Below are 21,101 nucleotides of genomic sequence, written 5' to 3'. Positions count from 1 at the left end.
CCTAAGAAAGTATAAAGCTTTCAACACCTCTTGAAATTGTATGAAATCCGGAACACAACATACATTATTTAGATCTAATAACGCTAGTTCCAAAACTTTAATTAAACCCAAGTCATGCCACGAACTCGTCAAGTTATACGTGTTTGGATTTCAAACCAGTTTTCGAGAACGTTTATATATATATATAAAGAACCATAAGTGAAGGTTAATAAAAGAAGAATTTCGGGGGAGGGGTTTAAATACACTTCTTAATATGATTTAGCAACTTGGGCTAGAGAAAGAGATTCTAGAAGAAGTTCGAATAGTTAGTAAATATAATATAAAATAAGCTTATTTTTACGGCTAAGACCGCTGGTTTGGATTTTACAAGATGCAAAGAGCCTCATCACTGCAATTTTAGGGTCCTGGAAGCGTTGGTAAGCATATCTATTATACATTCATAGCCGTCACTGCAATTTTAGCGCCGTCGGAGAGCTGCTATGGCATTGGATATGGTGGCCTGCCAGCGAGTACATGGAGCCTTAAGCCAGGTACTTTAGGTGTAGCAGTATAAGGAGCCAGCTGCTGAGGACAAGGTCATCCAGATTGTTTCAATGTACACATAAAGCAGACCTGGAATTCGCGGAATAATTCCACGATCCTCGATCCAGAGTCTAAGAGAAAATCGACAGTACTCTTTTTGAAACCCCATAAAGCCAACTTTTACATCCCATACAAGCAAAATTAAGAACAAGAATAAGTCAATCACATCCGTCCCTTGGCGGCAGCTCTCTTGCTCTTGCCAGGTCTCTTAGCACCTCCCTTCATCTTCTTTGCTGAGAAACTGCGCAGGTCTCCGCTGGACATGGCATCACCGCTCTTGGCGTGGCGCTTCTTGCCGCCAAAGCCGTACTTCTCGTTCTTCTTCTGACGCTTCAGATTGGGACCGCCGCCATCCTCGCGGCCACGCTTGCGGCCCTTGGACTCGGAGTTATCAATGGCGATGTCGAACATGTCGTTGTCATTGTCGGTAGGGCCGGAGGGGTTGGCCTTGCGCTCTGTTCAAACGGCTCAGTTAGCAAATTCCTTTCATGGGAGCCAGTACAACTAGGTAGAGGAACCAAAACATACTCTTCTTCAGATCACTGATCTTCTCCAAAGTCTCACGCTTCTCCTTCGCGCGCTGCTGCAACTTCGCGACCTGGACCTGCTTTCCGAACTTCTTCAGATCGCGCTGCTTGCGAGCCTCCGCAGCCGCCTTCTTGCCCGCCGCTTCATCATACAGCTTCTTCTTGATCTTGCCCATGTGCTCATCCGTCTTAACCATCTCAGCAAAGTAGTCTCCGGGCCGAGTGAACGGGATACCCTCCTTCTTGAGTAGTCCACGCGCCGTCGAAGCAGCCGCCTGACAAACCTTGTAGAAGGCCAGCTCGCGAGCCAAGTCATCGTTAGGGTCGGGAACGTCGATCGGCTCTTGCGAGACTAGCGAGTTGTGCTCGGAGAATAGGGTCTTAGGTGTGATGAAGGAGATGCGCTTGAGGGAGGCGTTGATTGCGGCGGAGTTGTTGATCGTGAGACGTTGGTGTGGTACGACGTCTTCTCTTTCATCTTCTGAGAGATCAGAGAGCGGGATGTCTTCCTCCTCCTCCTCCTCTTCTTCTTCCTCTTCCTCTTCCTCGTTGTCATCGTCCTCTTCTTCCTTATCGGAGGTCTCTTCCTTTTCCTCTTCCTCTTCCTCCTCGTCGTTTGATCCTTCCTCCTCGACCTCTTCCTCAGCTTCGCGCTTCTTAGACTTCAGATCTTCGGCCTTGATCACAAACCCAGTTAATACCAATTGCCAGTCGGATTTCATCCATATAACCAAAAGAGAGCAACAGGAAAAAAGAAGAAACCCACCTTATCCTTCACCTGAACACCATTCTCCCCAGCAGCAGCCTGCTTAGCAGCCTTCCTCTTCTCCGCCGCCTTAACTAGCTTCTTCTGCTTCTCAGCATCATAATCGCGACCCCGGTGGTCATCCAGAGCCTGAAGCAATTTACTCCGCTTAGGCATATTCCCTGTGAAGAACCTAGCGTTCTGTAATTTAGAAACAAAAAGAGAAAAGAGAAAAGGGAGAGAGAAAAAAAAAATAGGGTATCCTAATACTCGAAAACCAGAACTTGTCGAAGCAAGACGATCAAGAGTAGCAACCACGGGAATTTTTTTGGGATGTGAACTAGACCTGATCCAGTTAGGGCCGTTGATAAGGATGCACTAGGCTGTATCAGGATTAGACGGATATGGAGAATAGTTGATCCTGGGTTTTGTATGGTATGTGATACTGTATGTATGCGCGCATCTTATCGTGATGACTTGCGTCTCCTGGCTGTATACTGGTGCCAGGGTTTGATTGGGATCGTGTTTGACGTCTCTCTTTTTTTTTTTTCTTGTTCGTGACATATTCTTCCTTATTATATTAATTTTTCTTTTTCTTTTTCTTTTTCTCATATTTTGTCTGCCGGTTCGAAAATGACGGAAGACGACAATAAATCTGTCTCTACCTCCGAGGCTGTTACTCCCCCCACTGGCGAACAGGTACGTCCCCTCCCCCTCCTTGTCTGGACCGGTCAATCTGTGTACTGATCTACATCCAGGCTACCGATGCACAGGGCCAGCTCGCAGCAGCTGTGGATGACCTCCTCGATCAATTACAGCATAAATTCGATAATGTGTCGCGGGAGATGTTCGGGAAACGTAGGTCGTATCCTAACAACCCTCCGAAAGACGACATGTTGGTTCAGATGACTGACGGACGGTGGCAGTGGACGATATGGCAAGACGGCTTGATGAGTTGGAGGCTTCGTTGGCAACTGCTGGGGATTCGAGTACGCCGACGGGGCCGGGGAGTCCGACCAAGTGATCTGGATTGCGAAGGTTGGATGGTGCGACGGGGGTTAGACTGGGAGTTTTGTCTTGATTCTATGAGGAGTTTGGTTGTTTGAGCATTCACTACTTTTATTTCTCGTCTTGATTAGAGGATTGCGTCTTTGCAGGGCCTTGTTTTTCAGGGTCTTAGACGGATTGCATAAGATACCCTGAGAATGTTATCTGCTTATTTTCATAGATGTATAGTAGTGTATTTCATGACTTGGTGTGAAAGTTTCGTTTTCATTCATTGTCTCTATAGGAGTTCTACAGAGACGGACTTATTCCAAAATTTTATATAACCAAGAGCACCCTTCATATCACATATAGCTAGCTCTCCGGGTGTATCCCAATCACGTCATATACGAAATTGTACATCTACAACTCATCCTTCATTTCCATATCACTCTTCTCCTGGCTCAGGAACTGGCGCAGAACATTGCTACGAGAGATGAGGTCGTCGACCTTCTCCGGCGCCGAACCACCCTTGGCGATGATCTTCTTCAGACGAGCAAATTCCTTGCCGGCATACTCCTTGTTCTGGCTGAGCTTCTCGGCAACCTTGACATAGTACTGAGCGTACTTGTCCTGCAGCTCCTTGGCAGCCTTCTTCACCTCACCGAGGAGCTCCTCAACGTTCTGGGAGGAGGTGTACTTGGCGACCAGCTCGTCGAGAGAGGCGATGGTGCCAGCCTTGTCATCAAGACCGCCTCCGACGGCGCGGTTAGTGCCGGCCTTCTCGTTCACGAACTCAACGAAAGCCTCTTCCGAGCGGGCGCCAGAGTAAGCAACAGCCTCCTTAGAGCCCTTGGGGAAGAACTTGATGGTCGGGTAGCCGGTGACACCCTGCTCCCGGGCAGTGGCTTTGGCGTTCTCAGCCTCAGCATCGACCTTGGCGATCACAACGTTGGGCTCGAGGGCGAAGTCCTTAGCGAGGGACTCCCAGGTAGGGGCGAGGTTCTTGCAGTCTGGTGGCAAATTAGCACCCAGTCAAGCTCATCAACGCACCCCATGATAAATCCAAGAAATAGCCCAGCTGGTTATCAAGATAGAAAAAGTATAAACTCACGTCCACACCAAGGGGCGGTGAAAGCAACCAGAACATCCTTGTCACTTCCAATAGTAGTCTTGAAGGAGGAATCCGTCAGCATCTCAACCTCGCTGGGCTCCTTCTTGGGACCACGAGGCTTGACGCCCGTCTTCTCCGCCACGAAGTTAGACAAACTCTCCAGATCCCGACCACCATTGTAGTCTACGGGCTTGTCACTCTTGCCATCGAACCATTTGAGAGTCGGGAATCCCTGAATACCGAACTTCTTTCCGAGATCGCGGTGCTCGTCAGCATCCACCTTGCCGATGGTAACTTTGTCTTCGGCGTGGGCGAAAGCTTGTCCGAGCTCCTCGTACACAGGCGCGAGGTTCTTGCAATGACCGCACCAGGGGGCGAAAAATTCAACGAGGGCGGGCTTGCCGGACTTGAGGACGACATTGTCGAAGTTCTTGGGAACCAGGTCGACGACTGCGGAAGCAGCGCTCACGACGCTGAGGCAGCTCACGAGCAGGTAGCTCAGACGAGTCATGGTAATGATTAGGAAGATAAGACGTAAAGACAAGCTTTATCGGTCGGAAACTGAGGTTGAAACAATTGCGCCTTGACTGCAAATGATCGGTTTCCGGAGCAATGAAAGTTGGCTGATAAATGGAGTATCGGCGTGGAGAGCTAAAGAGCCAAAGAGCTCCGCGGCGGATCGACAAAAGCGGGTCGGAAGAGGACACTTGGTATCAACCGAACAAATGACCGATTCATTGTGTACAGGACATATTTGATAAAAATAATAATAATGCAGTATATCTACTAAATCATCGTTGAGTATGAGAGGCATTGTATATTCCGCCATCATCCTTCCTACTAATACATGGTTCCTTTGATAGATAGTGTAAAGCCATCCATCAAGTGGTGGGTGGCGATTCCATATCACCACCACTGATAGGGCCCGGATTTGTAGGATCGTGTAGCTTTTCAGAAATATTGAATTACGGTAGTTCATATTCTTCTGTCCCTCTGGCTCTCAGTAAACCTTATCATCTCCTCGCGGTTAACCAGCTGTTCGCGTCCCCAAATAGTTTACCGTCCTTGAATTCTTTTCCTGCGTGCTGTGTTCCTTTGTAGACCTGCAGGGTGAAATCAGTACCGAGTTCACGCCGGCAGTCCAAGGCATAAGATATACTCACCGCATCCCAAAGCTTGAAAGCCAAATCCAAATTACCTGTAAAGCTATCGCTGTGTTGGAACCATTCCTTACCCTTCGACTTCACTTCAGCCCGTGCCTCTGGCGATGTCGGGTCGGCTTGCAGGGGCAAGTCATCAAGGTATGTGCGGACGGCGATACCCAGACCGCAGTCATTGTCGTCGATAAAGGGCAACCTACAACACGTTAGGCCAGCCATCTTTTGGCTAGAGCAAGGTTCCGCTTACTTGACACTTAAACTGGTCCAGTCGTCCCGATCCCTGTTCGCATCTCCGCTGAGTAGAAGGCCAGTCAAAACGACTTCAATCAGATTCCTTAATGTGACGCGGACTTCCGAAACCAACGATCGGTAGCAGAGTAGTTGCCGGCTCAGAGGTCCAGAGTAGCCAATGCTCTTATGCTGTAGCTTAGCGATACATGCCACGCGAGAGACGAGAATGTTGAAGTTTTTGTCCTCATCTTAAAAGATATATCAGTTGGTTTTGCTGGCATAGAAGGTGGACTCAATTGGCTTACCAGAACCTCTCATCGGGCCTCCTGATACGTGGGAAAACCATTGCTTCGCATTGAGGACACCAAAGCGTACCATCTCAATGGCAAGGAAGGTAGCCTCCTCAAGGTTATCAACTGGGTCAAGTGCCGATAGGGCTTGCTCCAGACAAAGGCCCCAGGAAGTGAGCTGGTGTTTCTCGTCGATATACCCACGCAGTTGTAAGAATCTCCAGAAAACGTTGGCAAGGATCTCTTCTTGGGACGATAGTGGCTGGTACTAGTCAGATTTCCATGTTTGCACAACTCCGGACAAAACGGGACATACCTGGGACTCCCTAGCAGACAGAGACTTGGACACAAACTCCGGATCCTTCAAGCTTTGGACGGCAAACTTGAACGGGCCATTCAACCGCTGATTTCCGGTTAGCGGAGCGCTGTGAGATCGACGGTCATCAGCGGACTAACCTGCAGTTTCTTCAACCCCTCCGGTAGCTGATCAATACGGATCTTCCAAGACTGAATAGTGTCTTTAACCGAAGGCAAAGACTTGAGATTGACTGATGTATCGGACTTCTCGTCATACCAAGTGCGCACTTGGATCACCTTGGTCTGGTAGAATCTATGGAGGGAGTTAGAAAGCAAGCATATGGCTTGGGTTCTAATTGGAGTAAGGGTGGTCCCGGCAACCTGGCGATAGATCTCTGTATCTTCCACGCCCAAAGGACGAGATACCACGACCTCGCCAGACGTCAGGTAGTTGGGCACATCAGCGCCCAAGACGCCTTTCGAGAGATAAAAGTAGAGTTCTTCAGGAAGACGCTGGCCGATCAGCTCGTGCATGTCGGAAGAGGTGTTCTCTGGGTCCATCGGGCCCACCCGTCCTTCCGCGTCTATAAACACATGGTGCTTCACTGTCATGAATGCACGCTTGTAACGGTCTGTGTATTGAAGCTCCTGCATACGGCGATCCTCCTCGAACTGGGCGCACAGCGAGAGGGCGCTCCGTCCAGCAGAGTTGAACATCGGTAGAGCATCCCGAATGGTAGCGCCCTTTCCAGGAAAGGCGGGGTTCTCGAATATGGGGAATGTCGGTAGGAATAAAGATCCCAGGAGGAGACAGAAGTCCAGGAACTGCTCATTGGACAGTCTACCCAATTCCTCCTGGCATGTCTGTTTGGTTATCCAGAAAAACTGCGCTAGGTCGGCGTCAATCCGGGTAATTAACTTATCCACGTCGAACATCAAGACTTCCGATGGCCCGCACACTGCGTCCACCAGGGGATTGGGGCCTTTTGAGAGGAAGGCAAGCTATGTAATAGTTAGCTGTCAGAAAGCGCTTAGAAAACGGATATAGCAAGCAAATCCTCTGGGGCCGCCATCTCACCTGAGCCGCAGCACTATAAGGAGCCACAATATAATCTATACCATTATTACGAAGAATACGATGCAAGAACCGATAGAGGGATTCTGGTCGAGGAGTGCCTAGAATGCCCAGACATTGTCAGTGCAGGTTCGGCGGCGCGGAGCGAGTCGCTCGTCGATTCAAGGGTCCAGGGAATCCTTACCAGCACCACTAAATGCATCCACCACTTGATCGGCCTGTTGTTGGTCATAGAGGTCCCAAGCTTGCTCAAATGCCCGCACCGACTCCGGCGATACGTGGGGTCTCTGGTTCTTAGTGCCAAAGTCGAGACCGTCGAAAACAAAAACACATGTTACGCCGGCGTCCTTGAAGAGCTGCAGCTCTCGTTCGATATTATTCCTCAGGGCGAACGGGAATCCGCCAAGAGCGACCAGGAGAGGCTCACGGGTGGAAGGGTGGAGGAGGTGCTGTTTGATGTAATGCGACGCATCGATACCGACGACGGCACCTTTGAGAGCGGAGAGTGGGAGAGACTGCGTGCGGGCAGCGGCCCATTCATCCAATGGGCGGACTTTTGAGAGAAAGATATCATCAGTCAGTTGGCTGTCATCTTAGTTAGGGCAGAGGGAGCTGCAGCAGGAGCTTACTCGGCATAATTGGAGCTGGAGCTGTGTCAGGGACCAAGGAACCTTAGCGGATACCAGGCATGGAGAGCCCGGTGAGGGCGACCGGAGAGGAGAGGAGAAGTGGAGGAGGGAAAAGAGCCCACGAAGAGGAGTATAGGGAGGGGGGATTGGGATGTAAAGGAGGGGAAGGAGAAGGGAGAGGAAACACGGAGGGGTGGCAGGAGTCCAGTTGGTGGTGTTGAAGTTGTTTTTGGGCGATCAATCCAGAGGAGCATTTGCTTCCATTGGCTGGTAAGGCGGTGCTTCCGGTCAGCCAACTGTCGAATATCAAGTCCTTCACTGCCTCATATCCAGCCAATTGAGCCAGACTTTGCACGGTGGACTATTCTCTCTTTTTGCAATTTGGCTTCATGGCTTATCTATTTTACCTACAAGGGGTTTTGATGTATTTCCCCGTATGAAACAGTTGATCAGACAAGGCCGAATGTATACCGCCGCTGTGTAAGATATAGAGATCTTTTCCTAGTATACACACAACACTAAAACTCCTTACACAGTGACCCTCAGTCATTAGATCAGTCCGGGGTAACTTCCTGGCAGAAGACCGGTAGCTCATTGCCTATTCTTTATTCTAAAGGGACCTGTGACCTGTCGCATCGCTCCGATCCGACAACCGTCGAGTTCTGTCTGATAAGAGATAACCGTAGCCCCGTCTCTAAATTATCATTATATTCCGGTAATCCCCCTCTTTCCTTCTCTCTCTTCTGTTAGAATCGCAGAGTTCAGATCGGTTAATCACACTCGTGGTATAACCAAAAAGCCATCATGGCAGACGAAAACATACCCGTGGGGTCTCTCATTCAACTCCCGATCTTGGACATCTCGAATCCGAACGACCCCGCCGTGGGGAAGGCGATGCTGGACGCAGCCGCGAAATATGGTTTCCTCTACGTGAGCAGCAAAGGAACTGACTTCAGTGCCAGTGATGTCGAGAAGGCCTTTGATCTTGTACGACCACATTCTTCGCAACCACGGACTCCCATCGAGAGCCGCGTGGATATGCATCGGCGTAACTGACCCAGCGATGACAGTCGAGGAAGTTCTTTAAGTCCCCCGTGGAGGAAAAGGCGGCTTGTCAGATCCAGCCCAATGTGAATATAAATACCCTCTATATGAGTGGATGTATCAAGTGACTGACAGCTCTAGAACTACGGCTGGTCCGGTATGCATGTCGAGACACTGGATCCAGAGCATCAACGGGTAACTATCCATGACTTTTGTTTCTAGCCATGATTATGACTGATGACTGATGACTGTACTTACGATATGTGCTCATAGACGGGCGACTTCAAAGAGTAAGTCAGACCTTCCCCCATGATATTTCTCACAATCAAACTAAGATCATACCCAGGGCATTCAACTTTGGGGAGTTCAAAGACGGAAAGGCCCAACACCCACTGCCGCGATCATTGACTTCACATGAACCGGAAATAGCTCACTTTGCAGGCCTCTGCAACAAAACCTGCGACAGGATCCTCAAGCTGCTAGCACTGGGACTCGAAATATCTGAGGACTTCTTCACAGCTCGGCACGACCCCAGTCAAGGCTCGACAGGCTGTATTCTGCGTTACCTCTATTACCCTTCAGTCGCTTCCCCAGCAACCTCGTCCTACAAGCACGGCACCGACGTTCGTGCAGGTGCCCATTCCGACTATGGCAGCGTCACCTTACTCTTTCAGCGTCCCGGCCAGCCAGGCTTGGAGATCCTGACACCAGAAGGAACCTGGGCACCCGTCCCAGTGCAACCGAGGCAGACTGCTGAGGAAGACCGGGGTGCCGCCTTCCCTTTCCCTCCTATCCTAGTCAATATCGGCGACTTGCTCAGTTACTGGACAGATGGACTACTGAAATCAACCGTCCACCGCGTCGTTTTCCCGCTATCTGAGCAACAGAGTCCCAACCCGCAGGATCGTTACAGTATTGTCTTCTTTTGCCACCCCCTGGATAAGACAGAACTGGTCCCTGTCCCCAGTGACATAGTAACCGCCTATCGGCAGAAGTGCAAAGAGAGTGGTGTCCAGGACGAGAAAGTTGGCTTCGGCGGCGGAGCTGGGAGTCTGGAGCCAGGCAAACGAACACTGACGGCTCAAGAACACTTAGAGTCACGCTTGGCTGCAACGTACAAGTTCGATAAATGATAGCTGGAATGTGGCTCCGAGACCAGAACTGTACGCTAATACTCTTGGTGTTATATACCTTGCTATCCAACACCAAGCAGTAAAAGAACGGTCCAAAACTGAACTATAACCAAGTCATGAGACTATTCAATTCATAAAAGGAGATTAATCAAAACATATTATGCACATGGATGCACTGAGCGCAATGAATAGAGTAGATCAAACTGCCTTCAGGCAGAACATTCACTGTGGTATTTAGAAGCCAAGACCAATGGTTCGCCAATGAAGAAATATCGACAATAACACAAAAGGCCAAAAGAAGATGCTCCCAACAAGACCGTTTGGGCCAAGGAATATGCTAAACAGCTACTAACAAAAGGAAAATCGTCCGGCGTCGAGATGAAGTATGGATTGTTTCAAGATAACCAACGGGAAACGCAGAGGGGAAATGGAGTAACAGGAATATGAATGGCAGAAAGGTCCAGTGTTTGGAGAAACACCGTGTTCAGATTCATGACCGCTAGAGGTTATCCATATGAGCAGTAAACAGGCATCATGCCCAACGTTAATGGAACAGTGGGTGTAATAACAAAGTTTGAGATATGGGATTTGCAGGAATAGACAACACATAAAAGGTATCTTGAGATGAAGAGAAACGCCGCCAGGTTCTGAAATGCCATGCACGGGTAGATGTGGAATCTCGAAAACAAAAAGAAAATATGGCAGGTATGACGCTATGCAAGCCAGGTATGCATTAGATATATTAGACAAAGTTCATCCGTTCATATCATGGCGTGGTGTGGCACCAATGACGATGATACACCCACGCGGCCTTCTGGCAATCTTTGCTGCAGTACTTGGTGCGGCGGCAACGGCGACACTTGGCAAATTGTCGCTGAAATTCTTCCCATTTTCCGCACTTGTAGTATGCGCATTGCCGAATGCCACCTCTCGACTCGTCCTTGCGGCAGAGATTCCTCATGACGACACAAGCCCAGTACTGCATGTCTTTGGAGTGATGACGCACTGTGAACTTTTCCACCAAGGGGAAGATGTTGACATCGTCAGGAAGCATGTACTCCTCCTCTTCCTCTGGCGGTTCGATCGGCGACGCTCCTTCCTCCAGCATCTGAAGTTCACGGTCGACCTTGAGATTCGGCACGAGGTGAGAGTGTTGGAAATACGACCGAAGGTTGCAATACTTCGAGACGTAGGCCAAGAGTTGGAGAGACATCAAGACATCTTCGTCACGGGGCATTGTCGTCAGGACATTCTGGGGGACTGCGGACCGGTCGCGGAAGTACAGAGAGTATGGACTCGGGACGAGAGCGGGAGAGTTGGCGTTATTGGCGGCCTGTGTCGGAGACAGCCCCAGAGCGGTATTGGTCTGCGTGGTGTCATTGTTGATGATGCTGCCATCTACCGTGGAACGATGACTGATGTTGAACGTCTCGGCTTCTTGGCCTTCAGACGGATCCGTCACGGTCAGATCATGGGAATTGGAAACGCCGTCTATCATAGTTTGCCGGTCGCTCACTTCGTCAATCTCCATTTGGTTCTGCAGGCCAACAATGGGCTCCGATGTCTCTGCTGGGCCAGTGTTGTCGCCCAGAGTGGAGCCTTCTCCATTCCCATCGTCAGAGTCTCCCGACGCCGACTGCTGCTGCCTCAACGTGGGACGCTGTCTGGCGACAGTCGTCTGGGCATGACTGCGAGGCTGCACAGGGCCGCTGGGGGTAGTTGGGGAATCAGGCTGCGATGTAATCCCATTGTGCAAGGTGGGCAGCATGCTAGGGAGTCTTTCCGTGTCCCGCACGGGACGCAGACCGAAGCCATCAGCGGTATCCATGGGTGGTAAGGTGGTGGCCAGGGGCTGCATCGCCCTGTGGCGATGGCCAGTGTGCAAATGGCGACCATCGTGCGATCTGGGGATGTGGGCCTCGTGTCCAAACGTGCTCCTCTCTGGGGGCGACGTCATGGGGGCACGAGGTGACGATGTGACGTCCATGGCGTTTGCGTCGGGCGCATTTGTGTTTTGGTGGAGGAATGCAGGGATTTCAATCGACGGAGGAGGTGCCTGGCGGCGAGAGGTGCGTTGCTCACTGTTGGATGACTGGTCTGGGAAGGACGGGCGCCCAGTCACATCGCCCGCGGCAGGAGCCGCCTTGGGATGATGCCGTGACGAGTGTCTTTGGTTTTCGCTATCCGCTCGTGCCCGCGCCTTATCCACCACCTTGATATAATTGTCAAGAATGGTCGCAATCACCGGCACCATGTCCGCTTCGACTACCCTCGTCCTCACGCTCTCTGAGCCCCGCACCCCGATGTTGACCACACACTGGAAGGCGAGGCTCCACTTCCACATTTCCATCAAATCTCTACTGCGACCCTCTTTGAGGATGCAGACCAACCGTTCAATGCCGCCATCGACGGTGAGGATATCGCGAATTCGGGCGGAGGAAGTGGTCAGATAAGCAAGATGGTTGAGAGAATTTATGAGGGGTAGGGTTGACGTGCAATCGAGGGCACGCCGGTCGTAAAGGGTAGTTGTGATGTTCACCGAAGCCTTGTTGACATTTGGGATACTGAAGTTGACCTCCCGCATGATGGGCGAGAGGATCGTAAAGGGGATAGATTTCGTAGATGAGGTTCCGTCAGATGAGAGATGTCGGGGCGATGGAGAATTCGATCCGTGGTGGCTGCTTTCCTCCCCTAAGATGGGAAAACCAATTCGCTCGAGGCGTGACTCGAGGGGGAAGTGGGAAATCGGCAGAGTCTAAAGGGGGCTCGGACTGTTTACTTCCAGATCATGAAGGATGGAACGTGAAAATCTGCGATAGTCTAGGGGGAGGACCCTCGGGGCCAAGTCGATGATTGTGGATGGAGGATGTTTGCAGAAAGGATGAGGAGGTTGAAAGGGAGATTTGATCCAAGCCAAGACTCGTTCGGTCACCAAGTCCGTCAGGCCTAATGGGCGATGATCCACTGGGGTATGCGAACGCAACGAGCGCAGAGACGACGCGAGCTGTACAATACAAAAAAGGAACCACAGGGATAGGCGGGAAACCCCAAGCGATAACACCACGCCGCGTGAATGTCAGGGAGACTTGAGTTGATGTTATGAGGTGACTTGATGGGGGCAAAAGTCGACCGAGAGGGAATGAGTGACTTCGGGGACTTGGCTTTTGGGCCAAAAAAGCGAAAGCGGAGTCTCTCCTTCTCAAAAGTCAGGCGCCTCAGGCGGTGGTCTCCCGTTACGGAGAACGTCCTCTTTCCCTGTGCGCGCCACCCGCCACTGCGGCCAATTTTCTTTCTATTGTCGACTCGATCGATAGAACTTTCCTTTCGGTCTTGCCCTTTATTTGCTTATTTTCCTTACTTACTTACTTACTCACTCACCCTCTTTTCTTTCTTCTTCCCTTCCTTTCTTTTCGACCTGTCCTACACAGTGGAGATGGCAAATGCAACCTAAGCACCTCCCCAAGCGCTAGGAATTGCTTGTATTGAGGGGATGTCGTAGATCGTAGAAGAAACTTGGGCTCCTCACGACGAGGACGACGCTTAACCAATTACATTGTAAATCCGGATACAGATAAAGCAAGCCATCCATTACGTAGCATTGCCTGCGTTGAGATGTCGGGAACTCCGGTAGGGTTTAGAATCTAGATATAACTATTAGAATGAAGGTCCATGCTGAACACATGGGATTCTTCTATATCGAGAAAGTTCTCCATATAAGGGGGCGACTTGATTAGTTACGGCTGTGTATTGATATTACTAATTCGGTAACCTATGTGGCATGCTTGTTCTGCTGACCTGATCTCACCGCTTCGCCTTCCGCTTTGACCCAGCCCTAAGAGGAACCTTACATTAATTAATCCATGAGATATTGATCTACAAAGTCCACCACCACGCAATATACTGGACTATTGAATCTATCTAAATGTAGTCTAGACCTTTTTTAGCCAGTGATATACAGCCAAACAGACCGGCAACGTACACTGGCACCCATCCCTCTAACCTCCCATTTTGTCCTTGCGTTTTCTTTGGAGAACCTAGAGTGCTTCATATTTACAGCGTATATTCCACGTTTCCTACCCCTATATCCCCGTATAGAGCCTGTTAGCTCAGGATAACGGGTCCCTATCACAACTACAGCATGCTATATTTTTCCTGCTGGTTTATCTATTTTAATTTATTTTCCCCTTTCCTCGTCGTCTTGAGCCCCAGGAGTCCACCTCTAGCCAAAAGCTATTTATGAGGATTTCTGTATACAAAGCCGAGTATACTCAAGATTAGTATGCTCTTTTCCATTGGATGTACTATGATATGTCCACTATACCAACCATAACCTGTTCTTAGCCTTATTGACTGTTATGCTGACCAACAAATTCTCAAGTGCCAGCCGTGAGTCTTACCGTACATATATCTCAAAAGGGCAATCTGTCGTATGGCACCCAACGACCGCTATCAGGTGATGCCCCAATCGCAATATACATCACCGAGTACTATAAGGCCAGCTGTCATGCGTCAAATTATCTCCAATGGATATCATCGTTAGATGAACTATCCCCTGCTAAATCCGAGACCACACCCTTAGGCGCTCTCCTGCAGCAGTTAAGACATACCTACGGTGAGCAGTCATTCAGCTGTATCCAATGCTTCAGACCATTGACTCGCCGAAACTACGTGTACCCGATCCAAAGATGTAGAGCACCGGTCGTTGACACCTCAGCAGCTGAATCCAGGCTTTTCTAGACCTCACTTGTCGTGTTTTGTGAGCTCATACCGCGAGCTGGACTACAAGCTGCACATGCTTGTGTGCTGAAATTGAAATGCCCATGAGTACTGATCAGATATGAGCACCAGAATCACTTCTATCTCTTTTCTTTTCTTTGTTCTTTTTTCGGGTCTACACCCAACCTAACCTCTATGGCCCAAGACCGAAGGTACCAGGCCTTGATGCGGAGCTTAATATCGAATATGGTGCAGGATAAACTATTGTGGGTAGTCTTCCGCGTCAGGCGGTAATATCGGAGTCAGGAACAAAGCTTGACTCAAGTCACTTTGAAGGTACATTCACAGTATATCGCTCAGACTTCAGGATAGCTCATAGTATTCCATAGGACCTATAAAAGGCTCGTGTGAAAGTAATTATTCCCCGATACCACCAGCACAAGATCTTATGTAGAGTACAGCCGTCATATTGCTTGTGGAGAGTGAAGGGCTTCCAGGAAATTACCTCCCTTCTGGGCTCCTTCGCTTATGAGCCTCCAGCCCCTCCGGTGGGTTTACTCCGTAATGATGCCCCATTTCCGGAACGAGTGGAGTCTTGTAGATCCAGCAAGCAAAGACCAACTCAGAGTACTCTCGAAAACAGAAAGAGTCTGCACAGTATGGTGTCTCCACTGCCAGGGATGTCGAGCCTTCAAAGTAGTACTGATATGATGGCGTCGTTTGGAAAACCGGTGTCGAATACCCGGCGGCCTCCTCGTTTGCTGGAAAAGGTGGTTATTGTCTGTCATTCTAGTCTTTGATGGTCAATCTATACTATTTCCATGATCCTATAACTCTGGATCTTGACTAATAGGACATGGAATATAGATTCGCACGTGTCTTTGCGAACATACTCTGTACATTTGCGAACGACTTAAAACTAGTAATCAGCCGTCAAGGTCGCTCACTTCCATGGACTACCACCAGGATCAGGTATGGCAGCAGGAGCCAGCATTACAGCCTATAGCAAGCGAAACATGACCTAGCAAGACGCACAGACAACCCACGGTTCTATGATTAGAAACTAAACAAGCGCTGGCTGCAAAACACACAGCGGAAGCGACCACAACTAGCCGCCGTCCAAGAATCAGCGCTATTCGGAGCCATTCCTACAGGAGGGCTAACTATGATCTATTCATACCGTGGCCTGCAGGATTTAGGGTTATTCCAACGCCGTCTTTGCACTGACTCTGTAAACCAGTTCTGTTGTTGTCCTAGAAATGCACGGCTGATGGACAGACTCTAACCGGAAGACTTGGTATTATGCTTTACCCGTTCAGCCACGGGCAGCTGCGCCTCCATTGTCCGGCAGAAAAATGAAACACCACTAACCGGCACGGCCGGGCCGGGGGACATGCAAATGCCGTCATAGGGTCACAGATGGGTTGGGTGAAAGCGTCTTGTCTATTGAATCGGTCTTTTTTTTTTTTTGTTTGAAGAGTGCAGACGGGTCGGTCAACAAGGACTCTGCAGGAATGGCTAAGTGTGCCGGGCAACAATCTGGGGCAAAAACAATGATCCTCCTTTCTGCACTACGGACGCCTTGTTATTATTAATCACGGGTAATGACGACCTCCGCTGAAGAGGGGCGTTGGTCGAACTAGTCAGGCACGGTCTCCGAGCTATGTTCTTAGCAGTGGAGTTATTGCTCGAGAGGAGGACAGTCTCACGGACCACTCGGAACAAAGTCTCAGTCAACCAGATCATTGGATATGCCGACCAATTTCCGCGATAGAGTCCCCACCTCAGGGAACACTGACCAGCATTATCCACAAATCATGTCCCTTTGTTCATTTATCCCTCTCGACAGTAGGTTAGGCCCGCGGTATTTACAGTGCTGTTACGGAGTACAATCTTGCCTTTTCGATTGTCTTACTACTCTATATGTAGTATTGCCTTCGATGACTGATACAGGGGAAGTCGGTCAACAGTTCTCACTGTGTATGTTGGGTGTCACGGCCCGTCTAGAGAAGTAACCCAATGGATCGCTTTTATTTTCTGAGCTCAGCATTGATGCAAACGATAATCAATATACGAGTAACTAGTATATGGAGAGTCTACTGCATGCTAATTCATGCAGTGCCCCAAGGCTATACAACTGAAACACTTATTTAAAATGAAAAACGTTGGTATCTGGTATGTGCATTTATTCACCTAGGGTTGTGGGTATCACGAGCCGGGAATGCAAGGCTAAAAGCATCTGCATCAGGTCGTGACTTGCACTGGATGTATGTATGTACATACAATCATACATTGCCCCAGTTAATCGCCTTGCATGTATAGCCGCCGGCAGTTTCAGTCATAAATATGACAGCTACTTCCAAATCATTACGGGATCTGCAGTTACACGTTGATCCTTATTCGCGTTGGAATTTTAGGATGTCCTCCCCAATACATGCTGCAACTAACTACCCGGAGCACTCGATTATATAAACAGCTATAAGAAGGTTCAATGAAGTAAATAGTATCCATCTTTGTCCCGATCTGTGGAGATTTGCTTAGAGAACATTGATTATATGGTGCAATGCCATGTGCGTTACCTCGATCCCAGTCGGAAAAAGGCTTTTTGACTACTAGTTAGTTAGTAAGAGACTACTTACTAAAAGCACTAGTAGTCTAATGACTCCATAGCTATAAACTTTTTGGCTTGCATAAAATCTACCAAGACTATGTTTGATTATATGAGTCTTAGTACAACCGACTGAATCACTACGGACTCTGTTTGTAGTTTTGACTGTCCTTCGATCTGATCGTTATCATTTCGCAATCCCCTCAGGATACACACTCAATTTGATGCTCCACTGTCTACTATCTTCATGCTGATTTTGGTCCACTTTTGCGAACTTTTCCGCGGCCTTTAAGTTTCCCCCCCTCCACTATGTGAAATTCCGCCATGGCCAACCAGGTATGTGTAAATAGTGAGAACTCCACTGGGGATGAAGGATGGAGGATTTCCGCCTCTTCTCTGCCTCCCCTTAAACTCAACCCCCTAAAGCAGGTACCTACAGTTACTAAGTTCGTAGTAGGAGTTGGGAGCTGTGGTACCCATGTTGGCTGACCAATCAAGGCCTCTTGTAATTGGGAAATGGTATTGTCAATCTCCATCAGGAGGCTCCTATCTGATTAATTAATTTAAAAAGAAAAACGACTTTCTCTTCCTTTTGTTCTGTTCCTGTTGAACCGTTGGATCGATCGCGTCAAGAAGTAACCACAGCAGAAGTCTCTAGGTCTAATATGTTTTGAACCGGATCGTCCAGTGAATGAGAAGAATTGTAGCTTGATCTCCATGTTTAGGCTCATCGTTGTATACCCGACAAGTTGTTGTACTACCTACTAAAGACCGGACCGTCGTCGGGGGATTAATGGTGCTATTTACTTTACTGCTCGGGGGTTGCAATTGCTAACAACAACCAACTTGTCATCTGAGATGCCTGTATTTTATTTGATTTGAATTTTTCTTTACCTCTTTTACCTTTGCGCCTCCCCTTTTCTTTTTTTTTTGTTCATCAGATTTTCCCTTGCCTGTTAAAAAAAATTGACTTTATTTTATTGTTATTTTCATCTTGATTTCCTTTCATTCCATCCACATCAGCAGTTTTCTTGTTCCCCCTGCAGTAAAAGGCCCAAAAATCCCCCCGGGGCGAAAGTTTCTTGCTTTTTCGCTCGGTCGCTTCCGCCGGACTCGCTCCACATCCAATCAAACCCCCCTCTTTCGTTCTTCGCTCTCCCTCACCCTTCTTCCCTCAGCTTTCACCTACCGCCCTCTTCCCGCGTCCCCTCTCCCCGAATCCTTCTACACTCGCTCCCAGTCAGTCCCCTGGATATTACCCAAACGCCCGTCGCTGTCGACTCTTCTTACCCCCCCCCCCGACTCTCTCTATCTTCTCCGTCTCCCTCTCCCAGTCCGATCACGCCCACCTGTATCAATTGACTATCACCCTCTCCAGGGGCTTGCTCCGTCAAGATGGCAGCCGATATGAGCGGCGAGCAGATGCAGGCCAAGATCACCGCGGCCCGGCGCGAAGCTGAAGGCTTGAAGGATAGGATCAAGCGGAGAAAGGATGAGCTGGCCGATACCACTCGTATGAAACCCCGTTTCCACTACGAGTGATGAGCGGCCCCCGAAATTCGGGGACTTCGGTGCGATCTCCTGAAATACTGACATTGGCTGTGCAGTCCGTCAAGTCGCGCAAAACCAAACCGACACTTTGCCTCGCATCGGAATGAAGCCCCGTCGGACGCTCAAGGGCCATCTCGCCAAGATCTACGCCATGCACTGGTCGACCGACCGACGTCATCTCGTCTCTGCTTCGCAAGATGGAAAGCTTATCATTTGGGACGCCTACACTACGAATAAAGTTCATGCAATTCCGTTGAGGTCATCGTGGGTCATGACCTGCGCCTATGCCCCGAGTGGAAACTACGTTGCGTGTGGTGGTCTCGACAACATCTGCTCAATCTACAACCTTTCTTCCCGCGAAGGTCCCACCCGTGTTGCGCGCGAGCTGTCCGGACATTCGGGATACCTTTCTTGCTGCCGCTTCATCAACGATCGTCGTATTATCACCTCGTCCGGAGACATGACTTGCATGCTGTGGGATATTGAATCGGGTTCGAAAGTGACTGAATTTGCCGACCACCTGGGCGACGTGATGTCGATCAGCATTAACCCTACCAATCAGAACATCTTCGTCTCGGGCGCTGTGATGCCTTCGCGAAGCTCTGGGATATTCGTACCGGAAAGGCCGTTCAGACTTTCGCTGGACACGAATCAGACATCAATGCTATTCAATTCTTCCCCGATGGAAATGCATTCGGCACTGGTTCCGATGATACTTCCTGCCGTCTCTTCGACATCCGCGCGGACCGTGAGCTCAACATTTACCAGGTACACCGACCCAATCCCCATCTCAAACCAGTAGAAGCAGTAATTAATCTAACCTAAAACCTTCAGAGCGACCAAATATTGTGTGGCATCACGTCCGTTGCCTTCTCCGTCTCTGGAAGATTGCTTTTCGCTGGTTACGACGATTTTGAGTGCAAGGTAGGTTTATATTTAAACCGGGCGACGAAACAGGCAGTTGGCTGACTTCATGCAAGGTGTGGGATGTCCTCCGGGGCGACAAGGTTGGCTCTCTTAGCGGTCACGAGAACCGCGTCAGCTGTCTTGGAGTCAGCAATGACGGCATTAGTCTGTGCACAGGCTCTTGGGATTCTCTGGTAAGCGTGTCGTTCCTCATCAAGTTATGTTGCAGTGTACTGACATCTTATTCCCTTTACAGCTCAAGGTCTGGGCCTGGTAGATGCGGAGAGCTCCGAAGAAAAAAAGCAAAGATACCCTGTCTCTGTCTTGCCATGTCCTTTTTCGATATTTTCACAACATAATCTTGCAGCAATAGGCCAAACACCCGCCGTTGTACGATAATCTTATTTACCGAGGAGCAGTATTGTCGCCTTACTTCCATAATATATGTATTATGTGGGAATGCTGGCGAAGTCATCAAGAAGGGAACGACGAACTATCAAGGGCAGACTATCAGGGTGGTTGAGCATTTGAGTCGAACCCTGTCGCATCGCACCATGGACGCGCTACGACAGACCCATAATCATCAAAAAAACAGCAACAAAATAACACTATTCGATGACTTACGTGGTGGTCTTAATAATGCCGCCGATCGACAGGCCACTGGGGAGTTGCAGGAGACTCCGCGTGGAGGCCTCTTAGCAAAAGTTGTTTAACTTCAACCCATCCTCGGTGGACTTGGGAGATCTGCCTTGATTTCTTTTTTTTAACACTTCTCTTCTAATCTTTATCCATGTCTGCAAATTTCCCCCCTACTTCTTTGAATTTTTTTCCCCCTTTGTTTTCTCTTCTTCTCCAATCCTTGGACTTCTTGTGATTGTTATGTTTTTGATAGCCTCTCTTACGCATTGATCTCTGCATGTACTCTGTTTTTATTATCCGGTGGTGGACAGGGAGGGAATGTTTCCGAACAAGCTATGATGTTTTCCTTGTCTGACTCGTGATTTCTTTTTGTTTCTCTTTCCCTAATTAACTTGCCTATTTCTGAAAGTGTTGGACGTGCCATTTGACTGTTTTCATGAGAGCTTGTCTCGACCTGGAGTTGGGTCTTACTACGTTTCAGCGGCTCCTCTTTTTTTCTTCTTTGACCCTCGCCTTATATTCCTCCACCCTGTGTTCATGGTATCTTATGGTTCTCCATTTGCAATTAGCTAAGATTTGGGGAGATGATTGACACAATATTGACACATTACTGGTACAAATGGCATATGCAGTTACTTTTGGAACTCTCGTACGGAGTGTTGGCATCTGTCAGCTGCTCATAATCCTTGTGCATATGTATTAGAAATTTTGCGTTTTCAACCGGCCGAGTCCCCATTGAAACCGGCCCTCCGAGCACTTATGAAGGAGACACATGGCCCATGATCAGGGCCCTTTCGTCTCTTAGCGACTGGCTAACCCGAAGGATACGCTCCACCTTCTATGCCTGGGTGGGTTGGGTTTCACAGTGCG

At 49.2% G+C, this 21,101-nt stretch overlaps 6 protein-coding genes across 6 annotated transcripts; 3 read left to right on the top strand and 3 right to left on the bottom strand.

Annotated features, from left to right (window-relative positions):
- Nucleotides 1-744: 744 nt before the first annotated feature.
- ABOM_008909 (EBP2 family rRNA-processing protein) lies at nucleotides 745-2,031 on the bottom strand (the record flags this gene model as incomplete). Its single annotated transcript, XM_022536037.1, has 3 exons — nucleotides 745-1,037; nucleotides 1,111-1,786; nucleotides 1,876-2,031. The coding sequence occupies 3 exons, from the start codon at nucleotides 2,029-2,031 to the stop codon at nucleotides 745-747; spliced, it is 1,125 nt and encodes a 374-aa protein (XP_022385232.1).
- A 456-nt stretch (nucleotides 2,032-2,487) lies between these two features.
- Nucleotides 2,488-2,878, top strand: ABOM_008908 (heat shock factor-binding 1 family protein; the record flags this gene model as incomplete). Its single annotated transcript, XM_022536036.1, has 3 exons — nucleotides 2,488-2,553; nucleotides 2,613-2,712; nucleotides 2,781-2,878. 3 exons carry the CDS (start codon nucleotides 2,488-2,490, stop codon nucleotides 2,876-2,878), a joined length of 264 nt encoding a protein of 87 aa, XP_022385231.1.
- Nucleotides 2,879-3,261: 383 nt separating this feature from the next.
- Nucleotides 3,262-7,641, bottom strand: ABOM_008907 (XPG I-region protein; the record flags this gene model as incomplete). Its single annotated transcript, XM_022536035.1, has 10 exons — nucleotides 3,262-3,851; nucleotides 3,953-4,497; nucleotides 4,985-5,308; nucleotides 5,360-5,591; nucleotides 5,649-5,901; nucleotides 5,950-6,036; nucleotides 6,090-6,932; nucleotides 7,009-7,043; nucleotides 7,190-7,558; nucleotides 7,635-7,641. 10 exons carry the CDS (start codon nucleotides 7,639-7,641, stop codon nucleotides 3,262-3,264), a joined length of 3,285 nt encoding a protein of 1,094 aa, XP_022385224.1.
- A 797-nt stretch (nucleotides 7,642-8,438) lies between these two features.
- Nucleotides 8,439-9,811, top strand: ABOM_008906 (putative oxidoreductase, 2OG-Fe(II) oxygenase family; the record flags this gene model as incomplete). Its single annotated transcript, XM_022536034.1, has 5 exons — nucleotides 8,439-8,621; nucleotides 8,705-8,764; nucleotides 8,820-8,873; nucleotides 8,952-8,968; nucleotides 9,025-9,811. 5 exons carry the CDS (start codon nucleotides 8,439-8,441, stop codon nucleotides 9,809-9,811), a joined length of 1,101 nt encoding a protein of 366 aa, XP_022385223.1.
- A 766-nt stretch (nucleotides 9,812-10,577) lies between these two features.
- Nucleotides 10,578-12,395, bottom strand: samB (MYND-type zinc finger protein MUB1; the record flags this gene model as incomplete). Its single annotated transcript, XM_022536033.1, has 1 exon — nucleotides 10,578-12,395. The coding sequence occupies one exon, from the start codon at nucleotides 12,393-12,395 to the stop codon at nucleotides 10,578-10,580; it is 1,818 nt and encodes a 605-aa protein (XP_022385226.1).
- Nucleotides 12,396-18,530: 6,135 nt separating this feature from the next.
- Nucleotides 18,531-19,869, top strand: ABOM_008904 (WD40 repeat domain-containing protein; the record flags this gene model as incomplete). The annotated part of the gene is made up of 6 exons (XM_022536032.1): nucleotides 18,531-18,648; nucleotides 18,743-19,177; nucleotides 19,249-19,454; nucleotides 19,521-19,610; nucleotides 19,667-19,786; nucleotides 19,849-19,869. 6 exons carry the CDS (start codon nucleotides 18,531-18,533, stop codon nucleotides 19,867-19,869), a joined length of 990 nt encoding a protein of 329 aa, XP_022385225.1.
- Nucleotides 19,870-21,101: the final 1,232 nt, after the last annotated feature.

Source organism: Aspergillus bombycis, assembly GCF_001792695.1.
Source record: "Aspergillus bombycis strain NRRL26010 chromosome Unknown contig00110, whole genome shotgun sequence".
In the NCBI taxonomy this organism is placed as follows: Eukaryota; Fungi; Ascomycota; class Eurotiomycetes; order Eurotiales; family Aspergillaceae; genus Aspergillus; species Aspergillus bombycis.
The sequence above is the reverse complement of the archived record's forward strand: the minus strand, read 5'-3'. Positions and strand labels throughout refer to the sequence as shown.